The sequence below is a fragment of the Ornithorhynchus anatinus genome, chromosome 18 (genome assembly GCF_004115215.2).
Source record: "Ornithorhynchus anatinus isolate Pmale09 chromosome 18, mOrnAna1.pri.v4, whole genome shotgun sequence".
NCBI classification, from domain to species: Eukaryota; Metazoa; Chordata; class Mammalia; order Monotremata; family Ornithorhynchidae; genus Ornithorhynchus; species Ornithorhynchus anatinus.
The window spans coordinates 9265330-9287429 of record NC_041745.1 but is presented as its reverse complement, the minus strand read 5'-3'; the positions used below and the strand labels follow the sequence as shown (position 1 = coordinate 9287429).

Below are 22100 nucleotides of genomic sequence, written 5' to 3'. Positions count from 1 at the left end.
CCATACTGAACTTCCCTTTACACTAAACTCTTGTCTCCATCCATTCATTGGATATTTCCCTCCTCCATTTTCTCCAATCAGAGAAGATTTCCCCTTCAATCCTTGATCTTTTCTTGCCTTTAAGGCAAGAGGATAGAGCTAAGAGACCAATCCTGTCTCAAACTGAATCTAGCCAGTAAATTCCTTAGAGACTCATCCAGCTTGCACTTAATTTTTCAAATTCATTTATGTGCTGTCAATGCTAGTGTAACCTTTGGAACTTGGCCTGTCAGTCAAAAGGAATTTCCACACTCCTGTTGAAGCTCAATTTGTCCTAGCTATTCTGAGCATTGTTATTGTTGATATTCCTAGGTAACATAACAGAATCCCAATTTAGGCCCTGAAATTATTATTTTTGAGATTCCCTTTCCTTACTGGCTTCCCCACCCTCTGGTGGCATAGAGCTTTTGGCATTTGTCTGGAGGGGAATGGCAAAATTCAGGGGGACTGCTCCCTGTCTCTCATGACCTTAGTAACCAGGGGTCATCCCATGCTGATGCCTTATAAGATCTGTGACATGGAGGAACAAGAAAGAGGAATTGAAAATCTTCCCACTAGATTTTTAATTCCTTGAGGGCAAGGATTGTGTTCCTGTGCTTGGTACTGTGCCCTGCATGCACCAACTGCCTCTGATTTAAAATGAATCTTCAGAAACCAGAGAGGGCAGAGAAAGTTTGGGGGGAAAAAAATGGTTTGGTAAAGATCTGGTTTTAATTTGAAATCTGGGATTGAGCAGATCTTGTGTTGGCCTTCTCTGGGAGGGGATAACAATGCTCCTGAGGGCAAAAGACATACTGCAAGGGAGATGAGTGAGGCTTTTATGATGGGTGAATCATGGCAATATTTCTGCTACCGAAATGCCTAGTTACAGAAAAATACATACACACCTTGGATCATGCATGAAATTCTTTGATTTGCATGCACATATACACTGACTTGGCCCTGCAACTAATTTCTACATCTTTCATACAGCACATAAGGTGCAGGCTTTTGAATATTATTCTTTAACATCGATTCCACAAAAGATGAAATCACTTGAAACTTTCTTCAGGCAAATGCCAAGTTGATGGAGCTTTTGACCATCCAGATGCATCATTCTGCCCATAGCACTCAGCCCAGTTGCCCTTAGGGATACGTCCTGGCTTGAGGCCTTCCAGTATCTCACAAGAAATTCTCCTTGACAGTTTTCATCTGTTTTTAATGTTGGTGCCACTGGGTAGAGGCCCAGGAACTTGGTGGTTTGGAAAGAAGTAACATGCAACCATTACCAGCATCCAATCAAAACCAATACAATGTGAAGAGGAAAATCCAGACAGTGTTTTGGATTGTTGACTGCCAGAGATGTTCAAACTCTTATTGCATCTCAATGCCCATTTATTGTTGTTAACACTTACTCCCGGACAATTGAATCTTCCACTGTGTCTATATTTCATGGCAGACATTTTTTTTTCCTTAAATTCTCTCCAACCCGTTGTGTGCCTTTCTTCTCATACAGGGCACAGCTGCCCAAATCCGGGCCCCACCTATTTCTGTACTGTCTTCCCGCTGTCAGTCGACAGTTCTAGAGCTGCATCCATTTATTTTAGTGTCCACATTGCCCCCTCCCTTCCTTTTGCCTCATGACTGAGGCCTGTCTCTACAGGGACACATTTGGACCGAGTCTCTTAAGCATTTTCCATCATTCTCACAGGCTGACAGATACAATCAGCTACTTCTCTCTGGGAGCTCGAGAAGGGGAAGACTGAACTTGAGGGGAGGCTGATGGGGGAAGTAGAAGACAACTCCCTGGCATCTTTTTCACTTCAGTGTTAAAAAGCTGGTGAGGCTTTAATCTTCAGGACCAGTGTAGACCAGAGCAACAGTTGTTGCTTCTTTATTCCCTTCCTCTTTTCTCTCAAAGCCGGCTGGTTTCAGGAGCCTTGGCAGGTGTAGTCAAATGCTAACGGAATGCAGCAAATTTCCCTCTATGTCCCAGGAATCCTGCATCCCCGGCCGCCATAACCAGTCTATCTCGCCTTGCCTATAGTGGGGCAGGTCTCAGGAACTGCACTGTTCACAGTGGCAGGAGAGGATGTAGCGGTAGGTGGCCGTGAGTCTCATGCCCCCGGAGCAGCGGAGCCTCAGGGCCTTCAGCTTGGAGGTCTGTGGCCGGCAGCAGTAGCAGGTGGAGCGGAAGGGCTGTTTGAGGACAGCGCTGAAGGAGACCAAAGGCTCCGAGCGGGATGACTGACTGCAGCGCCCCTCGCAACGAGCCAACAGCACCATCTGAAAGGGTGAACAGAGAACGTTACTGTAGTCGGAAGCAAAATTCACACCCTGCATGGGATCCCCGAGACATCGGTCAGCCGTATTTATTGAGCACTTACTGTGGGCAGAGCCCTGTGCTCAGTGTTTGGGAGAGGGCAATATAGCAGACACATTCCCTGCCTGCAAAGAGCTTGGAGTCTAGAGCAATAAAAAAGGCATGACAATATGCAGCACTCTCGTAAGCTACCACTGCCATATTTTGACAGGGAAAGGGGAAGAGTTCTGCAAGGGAGTGGGTGTAAAGAGAGAAGGGAGGTCAGGCAGGGGGTGCTCACAGGGAATTAAAGGAAGGCAGCAAAAAAGATGAAGGTTGGGTCAGAGAGGTAGGAAGAGAGAGGACTCTTAGAGCCAAGGGTTGATAGTGTTTCCACAGAATGAAGTGCTCTAATGTCAGAGGCAGAAGAGACGTTGAGGAGCAGATACAGTTAAATTTGGAAAGGGGATCGTTTAATGGTGATCTTGAAGAGGGTGGATGGATGGAAGTGGGAGGAAACCAGGTTGAAGAGGGACCTGAGGCAGTGGGTAAACATTTCTGGTTTATGGAGTTTGGGCAGGAATGGGAGGAGGGATGTGGGGAAATAGCTGGATTCTGCAGTGGGGTCCCGAGGAGGGTATACTAAAGGTACATGTCTATCCTAAAATGGATAGAGAGATATGGGTATGATTAAAGGGAAAGGCCATCAGAGTGTGTGTTCAGTGGGTGCAAGTGTGTTTAGATGACATAGTTTTTACTATTTTGGGCAACTTTGTGGATTTTCCCGTTTCTCTAGTTGGCCAAATGCTTGGCCTTCAACAAAAATCAAGGCTTATCCATGGTATATTTTTCTTTGAAATGTCTGGCCTAAAGAATTTCTAAATGGCACACTTTTTTTTCTATTTCAAAACTAATCACAAGAAAAGTAGAATTGGACAGTCTGAATTCTATGTCTTCCAACTGTTAGGACAAGGAGCTATAAAGAGATTCTAATATCACTTCATCATTTTCATCATTATCATTTTCATCGCTACAAGATACAGGCTGCCAAATAGAAAGTCTAAATACATGAGCATCTTCGATGTATCTTCTCTAAACTTCCTCATCCTTAAGTACTGACCATCAAGCATGTTAAAGCCCCATAGAAACTGTTCAGTCCTTCCTATTCTCTTAATTGCCCCAAGGTTTCATCTATAAAGGCTTAAAGTGCACTTGGGAAAAAGGTTTCTTGGGCAGAATCACTGGATCTTCTCAGTATTAAAAGCAGTCAGGAATATTCTGTCCTGAGCTGTTTTTTTGTTGGCAGAAGAAATGCAATAATATCTCATGGATTTGGCGGTGTGCGTGTGTGTGTGTGTATGAGAGAGAGAGTCTTTTCTCTTTTTTTTTCCATCTATTCCAGATTTCTGTCATCTAAATCAAGATTGCTGGTGCTGAATAATAGAGCCTAGGTCCAGGATAGATCCTGTATGATATCTCTTACTACTTTAGATTTGGGTTCTTACAAAAGAGGTTGTTCAGATTTTCTCAGTGACTTTTTAGAGGGCATTTCTATAGTCCTCCTTTTCTAAATCTTTTTGGGGTCCCTCTAGATTAGTTTGGGGAAGGCCAAAGAACAGTTACTGATGTGGTCTGTGCTGGATAGTTTCTCCTTCTTCCTCTTCACCTCTCTGTCTAGACTGGGAATCCGGAGATTCATTCATTCATTCAGTAGTATTTATTGAGCACCTACTATGTGCAGAGCACTGTACTAAGCACTTGGAATGTACAAATCGGTAACAGAGACAGTCCCTGCCCTTTGATGGGTTTACAGTCTAATCCGGGAGACAGACAAGAACAATAGCAATAAATAGACTCAAGGGGATGAACATCTCATTAAAACAATAGCAAATAAATAGAATCTAGATTCTATTCCCAGCTTTGCTCCTGGCCTGCTTTGTGATCTCGACTGAACCACTTCACTTCTCTGGACCTCAGGTTCCTTATCAGAATAACAGTGATAAGATATCTGCTCTCCATCCTTCTCAAATTGTGAGCCCCCTGAGATACAGGGAGTGTGTCTGATCTGACTAATGTCTGCCCAAGTTTTGAGCACAGTCCTCGGCACATAGTAAATCCCAAATAAATTCCAAGGGTGACCTCTCTCTAAATTCCCCTTTCTGAGTCTTGCTGTAACAAAATCCCCTTAGGCAATGTACTCTACCTTGTCTGTTTGTGTAAGAAAGAAGGCTGTGAAGACAAGGAAAATGAAGGAAATTGCTAAAGCACTTTGGCTGTCTGCCTTTTCTGGGGTGATGAGGAACAAAATTAATAAATGTACCTCTAAGCTTGCTTAGTCTGGTTATTTCTGAGCCATAAAATTGCAAAAGAACCTTCTCATTTTATTTTTAATTTGCTCAGATTTCCTTAAATCTCATCGTCTTGCAAAAATTCAAGCTTATAAATTCAGCCGCTATTGAGTAAAAAAGTCAAACAACTGTACAAGTAGAAATACTTTGGAGAGCTTTTTAGAGTGAAAAATATATAACTTTCCCAAATCACATCTCAATAATGGACAAAGGGAATTAGTGCCAACCAAAAAAAATCCTTTGAGCTAAATGTGAGCATCAGAAGATATGATAAAACTAAAAATTAATAGCAAACTAATTTTAGGATTAATTCTAATAATGAGTGGCTCAAAGATCATTCATTAGCAATTTCTAGAGCATTCCTAAGGGAGATTCCAAGTATGTTTTAAAATCACCATTTTAAGAGCACATTTTATCCCAGTATATCCGCAGAGAGCACTAATCATTTAATCCATAGGATCAATCCAGCATAAGTGGCTGCTATTCATAGACTCCTAGAGAATTTATCATCTCTATCCTGAGACAGAAAGATTCAGAGAAAACTATTTCCAAACTGAAAGTGAGAAATGGTTCATGGATGTGAACTTTAAAGCCTTGCACAGACGTTTCAGTTCCAATTCTGCCATTGATGTGCCTGTTACTATAACAGTCTGTAGATGTGCTTATGCACATAAGGCAGTGATAGGTTAGCTAAATATCCCATCAGCCCCCAAATCTCAGGATTACTCTGGGTTCCTGTAGAATTACCCAAGGGCTGAAATGGGGCTGCAGAAAATCTGTCGATAGCTTTTAATTATAGATCTATCTATATATATGTATGTGTACAGTATGTATTTACTATATATGTAGTATGTAATACCATATATAATATTCAAGTCCTTACTCTAATTAAGCACTGTTCTAAGAACTAGATACAAATTGATCAGGGTGGACACAGTCCCTGTCCCACTTGGGGCTCACAGACTAAGTAGGAGAGAGAACAGATATTTCAACTCCATTTTAGAGTTGAAGGAAGTGAGGCACAGAGAAGTGACTTGTCAGTGCACACCCCAGGCAAGTGGCAGGGCCAGGATTAGAACCCTGGTTCCCTGAATCCTAGGCCCACGCTTTTTCTTCATCAGGCCTTGCTGTTTCTATATCTGTTACTTTAAAGTTTGTGCCCCTCTTCTTCTTCCTGTTCCTGAAATTTTCAAGAAACTCATGTCCATCTCCCCTGTTAGATTGTAAACCTCTTGAGGGCTGGGTACATGTCTTGAGAAGCAACATGGCCTATTAGAAAGAGCATGGGCCTGTGATTCAGGACCTGGGTTCCAATCCTGACTCTCCCTCTTGCCTGCTGTGACCTATGGCAAGACACTTAACTTCTCTGTGCCTCAGTTCCCGCATCTGCCAAACAGAGATTCAACCCCTGTTATCCCTCCTACTCAGCCTATGAGCCCTATGAGGGAGAGGGACTGTGTCCGACACAGAGAAGCAGCGTGGCTCACTGGAAAGAGCACAGGCTTGGGAGTCAGAGGTCATGGGTTCTAATCCCAGCGCCATCACTTTTCAGTTATGTGACTTTGAGCAAGTCACTTAACTTCTCTGTGCCCCTCAGTTACCTCATCTGTAAAATGCAGATTAAGACTGTGAGCCCCATGTGGGACAACCTGATTACCTTGCCAGTGCTTAGAACAGTGCCTGGCACATGGGAAGTGCTTGACAAGTTCCATTATTTTTATTATTATTATCATCATCTTGTTTTTACTGCAGTGCTTGGCACTTGGTAAGGGCTTAAATACCATTATTTTCAATATTATAATTAATATTTGTAGTATATTTTCCCTAGCGCTTCACAGTTGGTACTTCATAAGTAGCACTGAAGGGTTTTTTGTTTTTTTGTTTCTTGATATTTAAGTACTTACTGTGTGCCAGGCACTGTACTAAGCAATGGGGTAGATAGAAGCTAATCAGTTTGGACACAGTCCATCTCCCACGTGGGGCTCTCAGTCTTTAATCCCCATTTTACAGATGAGGTAAGCGAAGCACAGAGAAGTGAAGTGACTTGCCCAGGTTCACACAGTAGGCAGGTGGAAAAGCTGGGATTAGAACCTAGGTTCTTCTGACTCCCTGGTCTGTGCCCTGTCCACTTGGTCATGCTGCTTCTCAGTGGTTGGCTGATTCTCTGGAAATGTCAATTCCTAAATCTGAGGAATTGTTCCCAGATTCTACATTGGTTCCTGTCGGTCAATCCATCGGTAGTGTTTAGTGACGAGTTACTCTGGACAGAGCACTGCGCTATGAGTTGGAAGAGTATGATAGAATAAGAAGACACAATCCCTGCCTTCATAGTGCTTACAATCTAGTGGATTAGTCAGCTAGAAGGGGTGTCCAAGTGGACACCCCTTTAATATGGGGCCTTACGAATGTCTAGGTTAAAGCCATCTGCTCCCTGTTGCATAAGAATATAAGCAAGACTGCTTAAGAGGCATTCAGTTGTATTTGAGCACTTACTATGTGCACAGCACCGTATTAAGCGCTTAGGTGAATACAATATAAAAATAGATACATTCCCTGCCCACAACAAGCTTACAGTTTAGAGGGGAAGACAGATGTTAATGTAAATATAAATACATTATATTAATATTAATATAAATTACAGATATTTATAAGTGTTGTGGGGCTAGGGGCGGTGGCGAATGAGTAAAGGGCATGGCTTAGTTGTAAGAGCACAGACCTCACTATCTGAAGACCTTGGTTTTAATCCCAGCTGCGTTCCTTACCTGCTGTGTGACCTGCACAAGTCAATTGACTTCTGTTCCTCATCTGCAAAATGGGAATCCAATACCTGTTTTCCTTCCCACTTAGACTGTGAGCCCCTTATGGGACCTGACTATTTTGTCTTTACTCTAGCTCTCTGTACAGTGTTTGGCACATTGGAATTGCTTAACAAAAACCACAATCATCATTAAAATGATGGAGCCAGCGGCTCAACTGGTACCCAGCTTGCTCCTTCTCAAATTCCCAAGGAGCCATCTTGAGAGCCATCTTGAGAACCATGAGTCTCCTGGATCAGGGAAGGCAGAGAGATGATGGAGACCTGTCGGGGGATAGCTCCCATTGTGGATCACAGAGATGGATCTTTAAACGGCACCTACCTTGGAACTGCACTTGTATAATGGGTGGCTGATGGAATCAACATAGTGATGCCTCATGCATTGCCCGGGATCTGCGTCCGTCCGCACCGTCCTGTCCATTTTGCTGTCTGTGTCTCCCATCATTGCCAGCAGGGAGAGCATAGGAATCGCTGCTGCTAGGACATGATTTCTCATCGTTGGAACAACTTCTCGGAAATAACAGCAGAGGGAGGCAGAGCATTAAAAAAAAATACCTTCAAATCTCAGGAACCCCCTTTCTTTCCCAGGAAAATGCAAACTCGAGTCGGAGCTTCCTTGGTCTCATTGTCCTGTGTAGGCTGGGGGTTTTATTTTCAAGTTTCGGTCTCGTAATCCGTCACGATGTCTCCTGGGCAGCTGGAAATAAAATGTAAATTACATTCCTGATTGACTTTGAGAAATAAGCAGACACAAGTAATGAGGCACACAGGACTCCGGGTGGCCAAGAAACACTTAGGGAAACCAAAAGTCGGTTCCTAAGTAGGCACTTTTAATGGGATGGGGAAGATTATCTCAAGGCATTTCTATTTTTTTTTAATTTAAGGGCCATCCCCTCTTTAAATGATAAGGTTTGTAATGGCTGGCTCCCATTAGAGTATTTGCCCTCATTGAGGTTTGCTTTGCATATTTTCAACACAAGGGTATGATGATTAAATAGAAGCACATGTTGACTTTAATTGCCTGAATGCAGGTTCCAAGGACTGAAAATAATTTGCCCTCCTCATTAAAGATGGACTCCTTGGCCACAAATGAGAATGAGTTGGGTGGTCTTGTCCTTATTTCCAAGAGCCTCTCTGTCCAAGTTCCTCCCTAAGCCATCACTGACGGCTTCTGACACCAGAACGGTAAGGGGGTTGCAGGTCACAACTAATAAACAGAGGGGGTGTCTCAACAGGAAGCTAACACAGTGCTTGTCCATTCCCTATCTGGCCTGCTGATAATGCTGAATTTTCATTTGGCCTTTACCCACTCTCTGAGCCCAACTTGTAAAGCTCATCATATTATTGGCCCTAAGCAATTCTAGCTCTGCTGATTAGAAAGCACATCTGACATACATAGCATTGCTCCAGAACACCTTAAGTCTAATGGAAATGCATTTGGCATTTGCACACCCAGTCCCACACCGGCAGTTTCCCTGTGGTTTGAGCATTTGTGGAAATCTGGGTTCCCAGAGGGTCAGTGGAGTATAGGCTCACCACTGACATGATCTGGAATTCAGCAGTAACAAGGAAAATGAGTTAGAAATGACTCTAAACATCAATGCAGCAAGCGGTTGCCACTACTTAGAATGGCTAGATTTTCTTGGAAATTCTGGTCTTTATTATTAGAACGTGCAGTGATAGTATGTAAAAGTAAAGAGCTGACAGTGCACATTAATAATTATAGTGCTTCTTAAGAGCTTATTATGTGTCATGCATTGGGGTAAATACAGGATAATCAGGGCAGACGTAGTCCCTATTCCATATGGGGCGAATAGATATTTGGTGCGGCAAGGGTGTTTGTTGATTGCTTGCTATGTGTCCTTGAGCGAAGGTCAATTTTCTATGTGCCTCAGTTCTCTCATCTGTGAAATGGGAATTCACCTGTCCCCCCTCTTACTTAGCCCAACAGTGCCTGTCCCACCTTGAGTTCACCATCTAAGTCTAGCTTTCCCCCTCAAATTCTCTCTCTCTCTCTCTCGCCCTTGCTCTCTCTCTCTCTCTTTTTTAAATTCCCTCTTCTGAGGCAGCATCATGAGGCCTGGGTGGAGCCATGATTGATGTTGGGGGTCCTAGTGGATGTCTTCCTCTACAATACATCCCATGCGCTTTACTCCTCAACACCATTCTCTTGCTGTGCCTCCTTCTCATTGCTCTCACCGTCCACTTCACCCTCATGTCCTCCCTCCTGCCTGGAACTCCCTCCCTCTTCAGATCTGGCAGACTGATGCTTTCCCCATCTTCAAAGCCCTTCTGAAATCACGATTCCTCAGAAAAGCCTTCCTTAAATACTCTCTTTTTCTGACCATATTTCCCCCCCTCGGACTTGAGTCCTCACCCCATAAGCACTTAGTTACCCCACCCCTCTCCTGCTAGAATGTATGCTTCTCGACAGTAGGAATCTTGTCTTCTAACTTTATATCACTCTCCCAACAGCTTGATATAGTGCTCCATACGCAGTGAGCACTTAATACCATTGGTTGGGCAGTAATACTGAAGAGAATCTCCTGTCCAAAATTGACTTTCTGCTACCCTCTCGTGCTCCTATTTCTAGGCATGCACCTCTTGGTTGAGAGTCTCTCCAGGAAATACCTATAACTATTTTTGTCCTTGAACAGTGGCCATGATGGAGATGCTGTCAAACTTGGGTGACTACCCCATAGAAACAGCATGACATAGTGGACAGAGCACACATCTGGGTTCTAATCCCAGCTCTTTCACTTATCTGTTATGACCTTGGGCAAGTCACTTAACTTCTCTGGGCCTTGATTACCTCATCTGTAAAATGGGGATTGGGATTAAGACTGTGAGCCCCACGTGGGACACGGATTGTGTCCAACCTGATTAGTTTGTGTCTGCCCCAGAGCTTAATAAAGTGCCTGGCACATAGTAAAGGCTTAACAAATACCATTTAAAAATTAATAAAATAACCCTTCACTTAGGAGACTTCTTGGACAGCCTAGTTAGCCTGTGCTTGTTCATCTGGCACTGTGAACAATAACACTCCCATTTCTGTTATATGGTGCTCTACTGTTTATGTCCAACTGTGCTGAACAGAATACCTCTGTTGTATTTCCTCTTTAGGACCTTCAGAAGTGAAAGGCTTGTTCGAGTGTATAAAAAGAGACAGTACAGCTAGGCACAGTGAGCACTGAACCAGAGCTGACAACACCTGGACATCCCATCACTCTTAAGGTAAGCACCTTCTTTGACAATCAGAAGCTGACGACATTGGGCTTGTTGTTTGAACTGTCAGTAAGAACAGGCTTTCAGAAAGCTGTTGGAATTTTTTCCCCCAGGTGACAGACAAGGTTGTGCAAAATGGCAAGTTCATATACCAGTAGAATTTTGGAGTTGGGTTTTCATATTTAATGTCGCATTAGAACATTTAGTTTTAGAGATTGTATTAAAACAAGGACCAGTCGAACTTACTGTAGAGTCAGGCTGGCTCCTCGTCCAGCATCTGTGGTATTTGACCCTCAAGATGAGGGTGTTAAACTGATTAGAGGAAGGTGCTGTGATTTCTGTGCAAAGATGTAGTATTTGTTATACTGCCTGTGAGAAAGGGGGAGAAAGGGGAGGTGATGAAAAGACCAGGCTGTTGTGAGAAGGGATCAACAGTTCCCTTCACTGTGGCTGCCTGGAGAGTCTTTCCTTGGGAGCAAGGCAGCAGCTGCAGTCCACTGTGTCTGTTATTGTCGGCGGTTTCACGTTGCGTAGCTCAGCCTCATCTTCGCTGTCATCCAAGGTGTCGTCCGTTTGGGATTAATGTTGAAAACTTCCATTGGGTGGAACTAGGTGCTGTGCAGAGCTCCCTGTTCTCTTTACAGATGGTGTATCCTCTGCCTCAGAGGTGACATTTCATTTCTCCTCCATGACATTCGCTTGCCTAGAGCAGACCCTATCCCTCTGGGTCGCCAGGTCGGGAAGCGCTAGTCAATTTGCGCTGTTGATTAAAGCAGTAGGGAAATTAAGGGGAAATCAGAATCCCAATAGGTCTTCAGATGTCTTCCCTTCCTCATCCAGCACTGAACCGATATAAACTAAGATAAAAATGTATTTTCCCGAGCTCCTTTCTCTTCCTTTTTGAACTTCTCTGCAATTTAAGGATGTTTTAGTTTTCTATCATATAGAAAGAAATGGAATGACTTTAGAGGTGTGCAATGTGAGGGCAGATGAGAAGGACCATTATTTTCTTAAATAATCCTGGATTTCAGCACTTTGGAGGGAAGGCATCATTATGGACACCCATCAAGGTGGCCACCCATGACTCTCACAATAGCATAGTGGGTAGAGCACAGGCCTGGGAGTCAGAAGGACATGGGTTCTAATTGCAGCTCCTCCACTTGTCTGCTGTGTGACCTTGGTCAAGTCACTTCTCTGTGCCTCACTTCCCTCATATGTAAAATGGGGATTAAGACTGTGAGCCCCCATTGGGACAGGGACTGTGTCCAAACTGATTTGCTTGTATACACCCCAGTGCTTATTACAGTGCCTCGCACATAGTAAGCATCTAAATAATTCCACAGTTATCATTACTGTAAGATGACAGATGTGGCACCAGTCGTAACTCGAGGTCAAACAAGTCATTTGGCAGAATTCCATTGTGAAGTGATGGAGGGGATCACTGGAACCTCGGGATTCCAGTGTGGGGGACTCCTGCTCCCTCATCTGGCCTCTGCATTCCCTGCCCTGGGAACATGCTTCCGGGCCACGGAGCTCAGTGGTGCCAGCCCATGGGGGAGGGAGGCTAGGCCTTGAAACAAAAATATCAGACCCTGAGGCGCCCGGAGTACTGTCCCTGACGGGCACCCCGTGTGGCCATGTTACACTCCTGGTTGGCTCCTGCCTTTTACCACGGAAAGTAGATAATTAATCATCATAATAAATGATGGTAAAGAAGAGGAGTATTGAGGAGGGAGGATGTCATTTTTATTGGCAGAAAGAGCATGGGGCTCAGAGTCAGAAGACATGGGTTTGAATCCCTGCTCTGCCACTTGCCTGCTGTGTGGCCTTGGGCAAGTTACTTAGCTTCTCTGTGGCTCACTTTCCTCATCTGTAAAATGGGGGTTCACTACTTGTTCTCCCTCCCACCTAGACTGTGAGTCCCCTGTGGAATAGGGACTTTGCCCAACCTGATTATCTTCTATCTTGCCCAGTGCTTAATTCAGTGTTCAGCACATGGTGCTTAACAAATATCACCATTATGACTATTACTGTTGTAAAGGACCATTGCTTGGGTGTACGTAGGCTGATTTTACCTGATTGAAAAAAAAAATTGTGCAAGGAGGATTTAAGGCCATGGAAATCCCGAGTCTCAAGAGACTATAGATCTCAGTTGAGACTCTGGAAAGAGACACAAAGAGTATTTCTTCACGCTGACACTAGGTAGATATCCTAAAGCCATGGATCCAGATTTCCACAAAATTAATAATTCTGGAGTAGGGGGGAAAAGAGAGAGAGAGAGAGACTCTTCTGTCCATTCCCAACACAGCAATCCAGAATCCCAGGTAAGGGGTCTCAGTAGGGTCATGACCTTACTGAAGAAAGGCTTAGAAAGTCATTGTCCTACAGGATCCCAAACCCACGGGATCTCGATCCCATTCTTTTCCTTGACAAGAGCCTAGCAAAGAAGAGAAAGGTCACGGGGGGAATGGAGTCATTGTGGTGGCATGTGGGAGAGAATTATGTTTAATGTTCTATTAGTGGCTTTTTCAGTGGTTTCAGCTACAGAACTATAATTTCAATGAAGGAGAGATCTCCATTTAGCAGACTTCCTTAATAGCCACAGAGTTCAGTCTTTCAATGGGAATTGCCTGGGATGGGGAAAAGTTAATCTTACAGAATTTCAGATTGGGCACCTTTTTGCTGAATTCAAAAGGGAATTCTGAGAGTGGGTGAATGGTAACTTTTGTGGCTTAGCACCAAGTAAGCCATCCAGGAGTTTGTGTGGGCTTTTCAGTTGCAGGAGCTGTGTGTTGGAAATTTCTATTCCGCAACATCTTTTTGAAACAGTGGGGGAGGACCTCACCTAAGAGTTACACAACCTTCCATTTGAAACATGGATGAAATAATGAACTATCTTAGTCCTTCCATGCAGGGTTGAATTATTATTTGTTAATCCACAGGTTTAAGGGATCAATGAAACCCAGTTCCACCTGAAACTACTGATGCAAACATACTGACGTCAAAGGACAGGGCCTAAATAAGTTACACAGTGTTTACTGGATTGGAAAGGTGCTTCCTGCTATTACTAATAAGGCATTAGTTTTTATGCTGCTTGTTTACACTGCTTGGAAAATGTAAACTCAACTTCCTAGTCCAGTTGATGATATAATGATAATTGTGGTATTTGTATGTGCTGAGTGCTGGGGTAGATAACAAAACAGTTGGTTTATACATAGGGTCAGTCCCACCTGGGCTCACAAACCAAGGGGGAAAAACAGGTATTTAATCCCCTTTTCACATATGAGGAAATTGAGCCCTGGAGAAGTTAAGTGACTTGCCCAGGGTCACAAGAGCAGGAACGATTAGAACCCAGATCTTCTGACTTCCTAGCCTGGGCTCTTTCCACCATTGACTCACAGGGAGTGGTTGAAATATTCATATAAATATATATATAAATTCAAAAAGGCGACCCAGTGGTCCCCCTTTGCTTTTGCCTCCCAGAGGGCACTCTCTCACCCATGTGTTCAGGTGAGCCATTTCCTTCCCCATCATGCTAGGGCCATTTTGAGACCAGCTGAGAAGCATTGTGATCTAGTGGAAAGAGCACAGCCCTGGGAGTCTGAGAACCTGGTTTCTAATCCTGGCTCTGCCAGTTACTTGCTGTGTAATCTTGGGCAAGTCACTTAATTTCTCTGCGCCCCAATTCCTTTGTCTGCAAAATGGGAAGTCGATACCTGTCCTCTCTCCTGCTCCTGGAGAAGCAGCGTGGCTCAGTGGAAAGAGCACGGGCTTTGGAGTCAGGGCTCATGAGTTTGAATCCCAACTCTGCCACTTGTCGGCTGTGTGACTGTGGGCAAGTCACTTAACTTCTCTGTGCCTCAGTTCCCTCATCTGTAAAATGGGGATTAAGACTGTGAGCCCCACGTGGGACAACCTGATTCCCCTATGTCTACCCCAGCGCTTAGAACAGTGCTCGGCACATAGTAAGCGCTTAACAAATACGAACATCATCATCATCATCCTGCTTAGACTTGAGCCCCGTGTGGGACCTGATTGTTTTGTATCTGTCCCAGCACTTAGTAAAGTGTTGGGCACAAAGTAAGTGCTTAACAAATACCTAATTTATTATTGTTTATTATTATTATTATCAGAGACAAAAGCAGAGGATCTGGGGTACTTCCACTGTGGCTGATATGCTCCTTCTTCCTCACCAGCTGTTATCATAATAATTATGGTATTTTTTAAGCACTTACAATGTGCCAGGCAGTGTACCAAGTGCTGGGGTGGATACAAGCAAATCAGGTTGGACATGGTCCCTTTCCTGGATACAAGCAAATCAGGTTGGACATGGTCCCTTTCCCCATGTGGGGCTCACAGTCTCAGTCCCCATTTTTCAGGTGAGGTAACTGAGCCCCAGAGAAGTAAAGCGACTTGCCCAGAGTCATACAGCAGACAAGTGGTCCAACCAGAATTAGAACCCATGACCTTCTGACTCCCAGGCCCATCCTGTATCCACTGTGCCATGCTGTTTCAACTGCTTATAGGCCAACTGCCCCAGTTGGTGCCACGATTCAAGCTGCCCTGCTAAAGTCGGGCCACTCCAACTACTGGGGCAATTATGTTAAATTTCCCCATTCATTGAATTTCCCAAATCGGCCTCCTTGGTCTAATCAAATACTTCTTCCAGGGCATGAAGTTGGAATCCAAAGTAGATGTGCCATAACTGGCTCCCTAAGCCTGTCTAGCCACCTGCCCCAGGACCCACTGGGCCAAAGACACAGAAGTGTTGGTGTGGACTGGGGAGCCTCACTGAGAGCCACGGGCTGGAGAAATCAACTCTGCAGCAAATTCTTTCCAATGAATGTAGATCTAGGAAAACTCATTTTTAAAAAGAAAACCCTAGCTATTCCCCACCTTCTATTTGGATTGGAGCTGGACAGTAGGTGGAATGCCTCTCATTAATAATAATGCTACTTGTTAAGTGTTTACTACCTGCCCAGCACTGTTCTGAGCTCTAGGGGAGATACAAGTTAATTGGGTTGGACACAGTCCTTGTCCCACATTAGGTTCACACTCTTAATCCCCATTTTTTACACATGAGGTAAGTGAGGCACAGAGAAGTGAAGTGACTTGCCCAAGGTCACAAAGCAGACAAATGGTAGAAGTGGGATTAGAACCCATGGCCTGAATCCCAAGCTCTATCCACTACACCATGCTGTTGATGAAAAGATTCTCCTGTCCAATCCCCAGTCCAATTCCTCGTGTTGGAGAAGTGCAGTATAAAAGTTTGTGGTTACTGGCTGGTTAGTTATGCTGGTTAGAGCTTGGCACCAATAACACCAAGGTTGTGGGTACAATCCCCCTATGAACCACTTGCCTTATGGAGAAGCATTGCGGCTTAGTGGAAAGAGCACAGGCCTGGGAGTCAGAGGACCTGAGTTCTAATCCTGCCTCCTGTCTACTGTGTGACTTGAGCAAGTCACTTCTCTGTGCCTCAGTTCCTTCATCTGCAAAATGGGGATTCAGTACTTCTTCTCCCTCCTACTTAGTACTGGGATAGATACAAGACTGGGATAGAGCCACATGGGGCTCACAGTCTTAATGCTTGACACATAGAAAGCGCTTAACAAATACCACAGTTGTTCTTATTGCCTACCCTGACTGGAAGCTGGTAGATACTCCCAGCTGGAGTGTTGCCACTGGGAGAAGTAGATGAGAAAAGAGACATGTTCTTAATGCAGCCCCAAAGGAAACCACTGGTGGACAAAAGGATGGTTGTATTTTTATTTCTGCCTTCAAGCCCTCGGGTGTCTTTGAATAATCCTTCCAGGGACTTGTGTGGAATAATGCATTTGAACGTCCAGCAAGTGGTAGTGTCTTTCTGGTGGAGCTAGCAGGGAAGTGCTCATTTGAATTCAACCGTGTTGAGTTTTCTTTGTTTGGTTCCGTTGATGACATTCAGTTAATTCAGTCAAGAGTATCCAGGCCCCGAGGACAAGAGAAATGGGAAGTCATCCTGCACATTGCATGTCTAATTCCTTTCAGCCCTCAGGGTGTGAACCGCCTCATTTAAGGATACAGCAGAGTGGGCTGTAAAATTCTCATAAATAGAAAATTCAAATGCTCTAGTCTTCCCTGCTTGTGTCTCATAAGCAAAATTGGCACTCGAGACAGAGGAAAGAAATGCCTAAAGTCTCCGTAATTTTAGTTTAGCTAATTCTTTGGTGTTTCATTTCCCTTCACTCAATGGATTTGTTATCCTTTAGACTGTAAGCTTGTTGTGGGCAGGGAATGGGTCTACAAAACTTTGTACTCTCCCAAGTGCTTAGTACAGTACTCTTCCACTTAGTACAGTGCTTTTGCATTTCTTTCACTCCCTTCTATATCTCCCTGGATTGCTCCCTTTTTTCATCCTCCCTCCCAGGACCACAGCACACATGTACATATCCATAAATTATTTACTTATATTAATGTCTTTCTCCCCCACTAGACTATAAGCTCATGGGGGCAGAGATATCTGTTATATTGTACTCTCCCAAGTGCTTAGTACAGTGCTCTGCACACTCAAAAAATATGATGATTGCTCTGCACACAGTGAACGCTCAAATACCACGGATGTTGATGATGACTGTTCAGTGAGACATCTGTTGGCCAAGCCCAACGTGGCTTAGTGGAAAGAGCATGGGCTTGGGAGTCAAGGATCATGGGTTCTAATACCAACTCCGCCATTGCCAGCTGAGTGACTTTGAGCAAGTCGCTTCACTTCTCTGGGCCTCCGTTACCTCATCTGGAAAATGGGGATTAAGACTGTGAGCCCCACGTGGGACAGTCTGATTGTCTTGTATCTACCCCAGTGCTTAGAATAGTGCTTGGCACATAGTAAGCGCTTAACAAATACCATTAGCACTATTACTATTTGGTGTTTCCTTGAGAGATTTGGGAAGAAGGGACCATGCTGGCCCTGATTGACCAGTATCTGACCCAAGGAATGATGTTTGCTACTGGTCCTAACTAACCCCTGATACATGAGTTTGAAATTGTATTTATTTTTACCAGAGTTAAGGTGGTGAATTAGTTCTCATGCAGTCTGATGCTCTGATGGAATTGTCCTATCAGGGCATGCTGACCCTTTCTCCACCTTAAGATCTCACATTCACTCTAATCCTGCACTTGCCCAGCCTAAAGGACCACAGAATGATGGGGCTGCTTTGGGCTTAAGTGGTTTTCAGCAGAGCAGAAAATGTCACACTAGGAGGTGCCAGAAAAACCTCTCAAGAAGGGTACTGGCATAGAAGGATAACTTGTGAGCATCTCTTCCTGGATTTAGCTCACCCTGAGGAGTGTGAAGACAAGTGGAGAGGAGACAGGACTCAAGTGGAAGAACTATTAAGCTGAGGAGGATGGGGAGGGGTTTATGGCACTGAGAGAGGCGTGAGGAGGAGGAAAGGGCTACCGTAACTTGAATGCAGGTGGCAGTGCCAACGCTAACCACATTCTTTTCTGAACTGGCTTATGTGAAAGAAGGAAGGATTATGTAGCCTGCCAGCTGTTCAAAAGCTTACAACCTTGCCTTGATTGTTCTGTGAAGTTGGAGAGGTGGAGCATCAGAGAGATTCCATTCATGCCACCACTGAGAAACTTTAATATGTTCTGCAATGACATACATAAAAAGGAAATAACAGCTGATCCTAGTCAGGCCGCCAGACAAGAGAGTTCTTCGCCACCTACCCCAAATCCCCCACTCCCCCACCCCCCTCAGGGAGGAGATAGATTGTGAGGAAACGGGGTGTTATGGCAGTAGCCTAACTGGGCCCCTCTATTTCAACTTTCATCAAAGGAGAGAGTATGGGCTGGGGATCCAGTGGGAAGGGCATCCAATCAATTTGTCACCACAGGATTGGTTCCTGTGATAGCATTTTGAGGAAGTTCCTCATATTCCTGGGGCTCCTGGTGGTCAGAAAGGCGTCTTAGAGCTGGGGAGAGGGGTAAATGGCAAGCGGTCCTTGGAGAAAAGTGTCACCTCTCCTTCCCCCAATCTCAGAAACCCCAGTAATTCAAGGACCCTACTGGAATCGCTGCTGTTCCATAGAATGATGGAGCAAAGGTGCCAGCTCTGTGGTGATGAGTTGTTGTCAGATTCTGCCCCAGTTAGGGAGGGGTCAGTTCATTTGCCTCCAGTCAATCAATCGTATTTATTGAATGCTTACTATGTGCAGAACCCTGTACTAAATGCATGAGAGAGTACAGTGCAACAGAGTTGGTAGACACGTTCCCTGCCCATAAGGAGCTTAGAGGGAGACAGACATTAAAATAAATTACAGATATGTACATCAGTGCTTTGGGGCCAGGGTGGGATGAATATCACCCATTGAGGTGATTTGAAAATAACTCCACATTTCCTCTGTTAAGGTTTAAGCTGCTTGTGGAAAGAGAACGACTTCTTTGTATTACTTTACCAAGCACTTAATGAGCACCCAGTGGGTGCTCAATAAATGCTATTATACCATTACTACTTCTATTTCTACTGCTGCTGTGCAAAGCTTAACTGCTAGCAGTTAGTTTGCCCAGTGAAATTTGTATTCTTTTCTGGGAATCAAGCAAGGAATGACTGATCATCATCAAGACCATTTATTGAGCACTTACTAAGTGCAGAACACTGTACTAAGGACTTGGGAGAGTACAACAGAGTTAACAGATACATTCCCTGCCCATAATGAGTTTGCAGCCTATTGGGAAAGCAGCAGAAGGGTAAAAATGTTTCCTCTGCCCTGCTTGATCCTTGGCACTGACTTTTGAAATCTGAATTTTATTCCAATGAAATACTGGATATAGAAGCATATTTGCTGTTACCCAGTACACTAATATGGAGATAAGCCATTGCCAACTCTCCCCTTACGTGTGTGCCATATGTGATTAAAACAAAGTGGGGCAAAATATAGAACTAAGTGTTCTAGCACCATAAAATAATGACCTGAATAATGAGTTCATAAATTTAATTCCTGTTGGCTGAAGGCTCTAGTGAAGCATTGTTACCCCCCAAATTCATTATAAAATCTCATAACCAAATCCATTTGATTTCCTCCATGGTCCATCTTAAACCTGATCTAGCCCAAAGCTAGTCTCCTAAAGTATCTACATCAAAAGCAAAATTTGCATTTCAACCTAGTTGTAAGGAAAGTTATTAAAGAGAATTGGGATTAAAAAAAAAACCTATAAAGCAGGTACTTTCATATACTGTAAGGTAGTAGACCTGACTCTCAAACAGTCATTTAGCCACCTCAGGCAGCATGCTCGAGAGTAACTCATGTCAGGGTGCAGTGCTGAACTGAAGGAAATCAGGTTGATTCCCTGGAAAAATCTTCTCCCAATTTCCAAGTGAACGCTTCAGGGATAGCATTCAGTTTCCACTGAACCTCATCAACAAAACTTATCTCCCCTTGGTTACAATTCGAATATAAAATTCTTTGAAATTAAAAAGAAAAGTAGGCATTTTCAAGCATTCGCATCTATTTTTAATCATGAACTATTGGAATTTCTTGGCTTCAGTCTTCCAGAATTCTTTTATTCACCTGAAGGTTAGCAGATATAGGAGTCTGTCATCTTTAATCAAGTTCTATTTGGATTTTATCCATTACAATGAACTCCAGTTATACTGCTCCCTGACATATTAGCATTCTGCTCACAGTCAAGCTCTTCTTTTTCCCCAAACAAGAAAACAGTTTTGCTCATGCCTCTTAGAGAGATATTCCACTTAGAGCTTTATTCCGGAAAACAACGATGCCAGGATATTGAAGGAAACAAATTCCTTAGAAAGAATTTGAAGGTTCTTTCACATAGATACAGCACGGGGTTCAGGAACTGATTCATCCTCCTTTCACATTTACTCTTTGGACTTCCACACTGTGTGACTGGTTGTGCCAAAGGGGTAAACTGCCTACTAAATTTAACCCTTTGTGATACAGCCAAGACAACCACTGTGGATTTCCTCTGAGTCGTTAGCCAAAGTCTCATCTTAAATCCCTCTTAATCTATAACCAGTGGTGTTCAGATCATGGCCAGTGTTCCCAGAAGTTAAGATTAATCCACTGGACAAATTAAAAGTACTTCTAGAAATAAACATGGCCTGTTGTGTTTCAGATTATGCTAGGCACTCGGCAAATAACTGGCAAGAAGACAGCAGCTTGTGTTAGTAGTAATAAAAGTAAACAATTCTTTACAAAACTAGGAGACTTGCCTACATCAATAGAACTCCCATTCTAGCAGGACAAAGACAGTGCAGAAAATGACTGAGGTTCTTTTTCTGAATTCTTGCTGGAGGAGCAGTGTTGTTTATTCCCTTTCACATGATCGATTATAAAATTGCAGGTAAAAACACAAAGGGAGGGAGCCAAAAATGAAAGATAAGGTCCCTGAGATCCCAGGCTCTGGGACATAGCTTGGCACTGATCTGGTATAAGCTTCCAAAGACATGTAATTTTAAAATATTAAAATAACGATAAGATGCAAAGAATTTTAATCCAAGGTTTTTCTAAAGTGATACAAATTAAATTAGACCATGGTACTTAGCATGCCTCTAACTGAAAGAACGATCAAATGCTCCATTTGAAAAGAGAAATAGCCTTCAAAACGCAGTAAGCTCTTATTTTATTGCTTACCTTGGGGAAAATACGGTGCTTCTTTCTTCTTGGACTCTTCTGAGAGCTTGAAAGAGGTCCCGTTACTTCCAAATGCTTTTGTTCTTCTGTCCCTCTGTCACATGGCTTGCCTTTTATATTTGCAACACACAAAAAAGTTAGAGCTGTTGTTTAAGCCACACACACACACACACACACACACACACACACACATACTCACAGGCACTGAGGGAGAGAGAATGTCAAATGGAAAAGTGCCATTGCAGTCATATATCAATCAGGCTAGTGGCGGCAGCAGCTCACTGGCAAATAGAAATTCCACCGAAATGTGAAGCTGTTATCTGAGAAATCACTAAACACTACCCACCACCCCAGTGCCGTCCCCAGAGACCCCTAAGCGCAACTCCAGAAAATAAGAATAAATGCATCTCTTAAAACAACATGCTGTAAAAGGGAGACTGTTGGAGTATAAGAAGCAGTGGAGGGAGTGGTCTGAATTGAATTCCCTTGCAAACGTGTGATTGCAAGAAAGATGTTCATTCTCAGAGGAGTAAAATAAGATTGTCACTTGAGCATGGAAAAAAGTTAAAGGTCATTTAACCTTTCACTGTCTGAATACATTATTGTTGGACTTTGAAGAAACATCTGAAAACTAATAGAAATCAGGGGCATATTGTAATATCTCTCAAGGGCTGAGTTTTTTTAGAGCTGTCAAGCAAGATAGTTCATTCATTCAGCCATATGCCCCATATCGTTGACTTTCCATGTTATCTGAG

The 22100-nt window shown here is 43.7% G+C and overlaps 1 protein-coding gene across 3 annotated transcripts; it reads right to left on the bottom strand.

Moving 5' to 3' along the window:
- Positions 1–843: 843 nt before the first annotated feature.
- On the bottom strand, positions 844–21680 carry LOC100077967 (norrin cystine knot growth factor NDP). 3 transcript variants are annotated; one of them, XM_007667233.3, is made up of 4 exons: positions 21545–21680; positions 21346–21455; positions 7806–8180; positions 844–2304 (listed from the first exon to the last, which is right to left on the bottom strand). In XM_007667233.3, the coding sequence occupies exons 3-4, from the start codon at positions 7977–7979 to the stop codon at positions 2077–2079; spliced, it is 402 nt and encodes a 133-aa protein (XP_007665423.1). In that variant the 5' UTR covers positions 7980–8180; positions 21346–21455; positions 21545–21680; the 3' UTR covers positions 844–2076. The 3 variants fall into 3 exon arrangements, with proteins under 3 accessions (XP_007665423.1, XP_028938959.1, XP_039770625.1); XM_029083126.2 differs by lacking the exon at positions 21545–21680 and having other exon boundaries at positions 21346–21536; XM_039914691.1 differs by lacking the exons at positions 21346–21455; positions 21545–21680 and adding an exon at positions 10955–11462.
- Positions 21681–22100: the final 420 nt, after the last annotated feature.

Bases quoted from the DNA above. Each gene is read 5' to 3' on its own strand.
- LOC100077967 (XM_007667233.3), bottom strand. From the start codon at position 7,979: ATGAGAAATCATGTCCTAGCAGCAGCGATTCCTATGCTCTCCCTGCTG. The intron at 2,305-7,805 runs GTAGGTGCCGTT...TCACCCTTTCAG, and splicing joins TATACAAGTGCAGTTCCAAG to ATGGTGCTGTTGGCTCGTTG.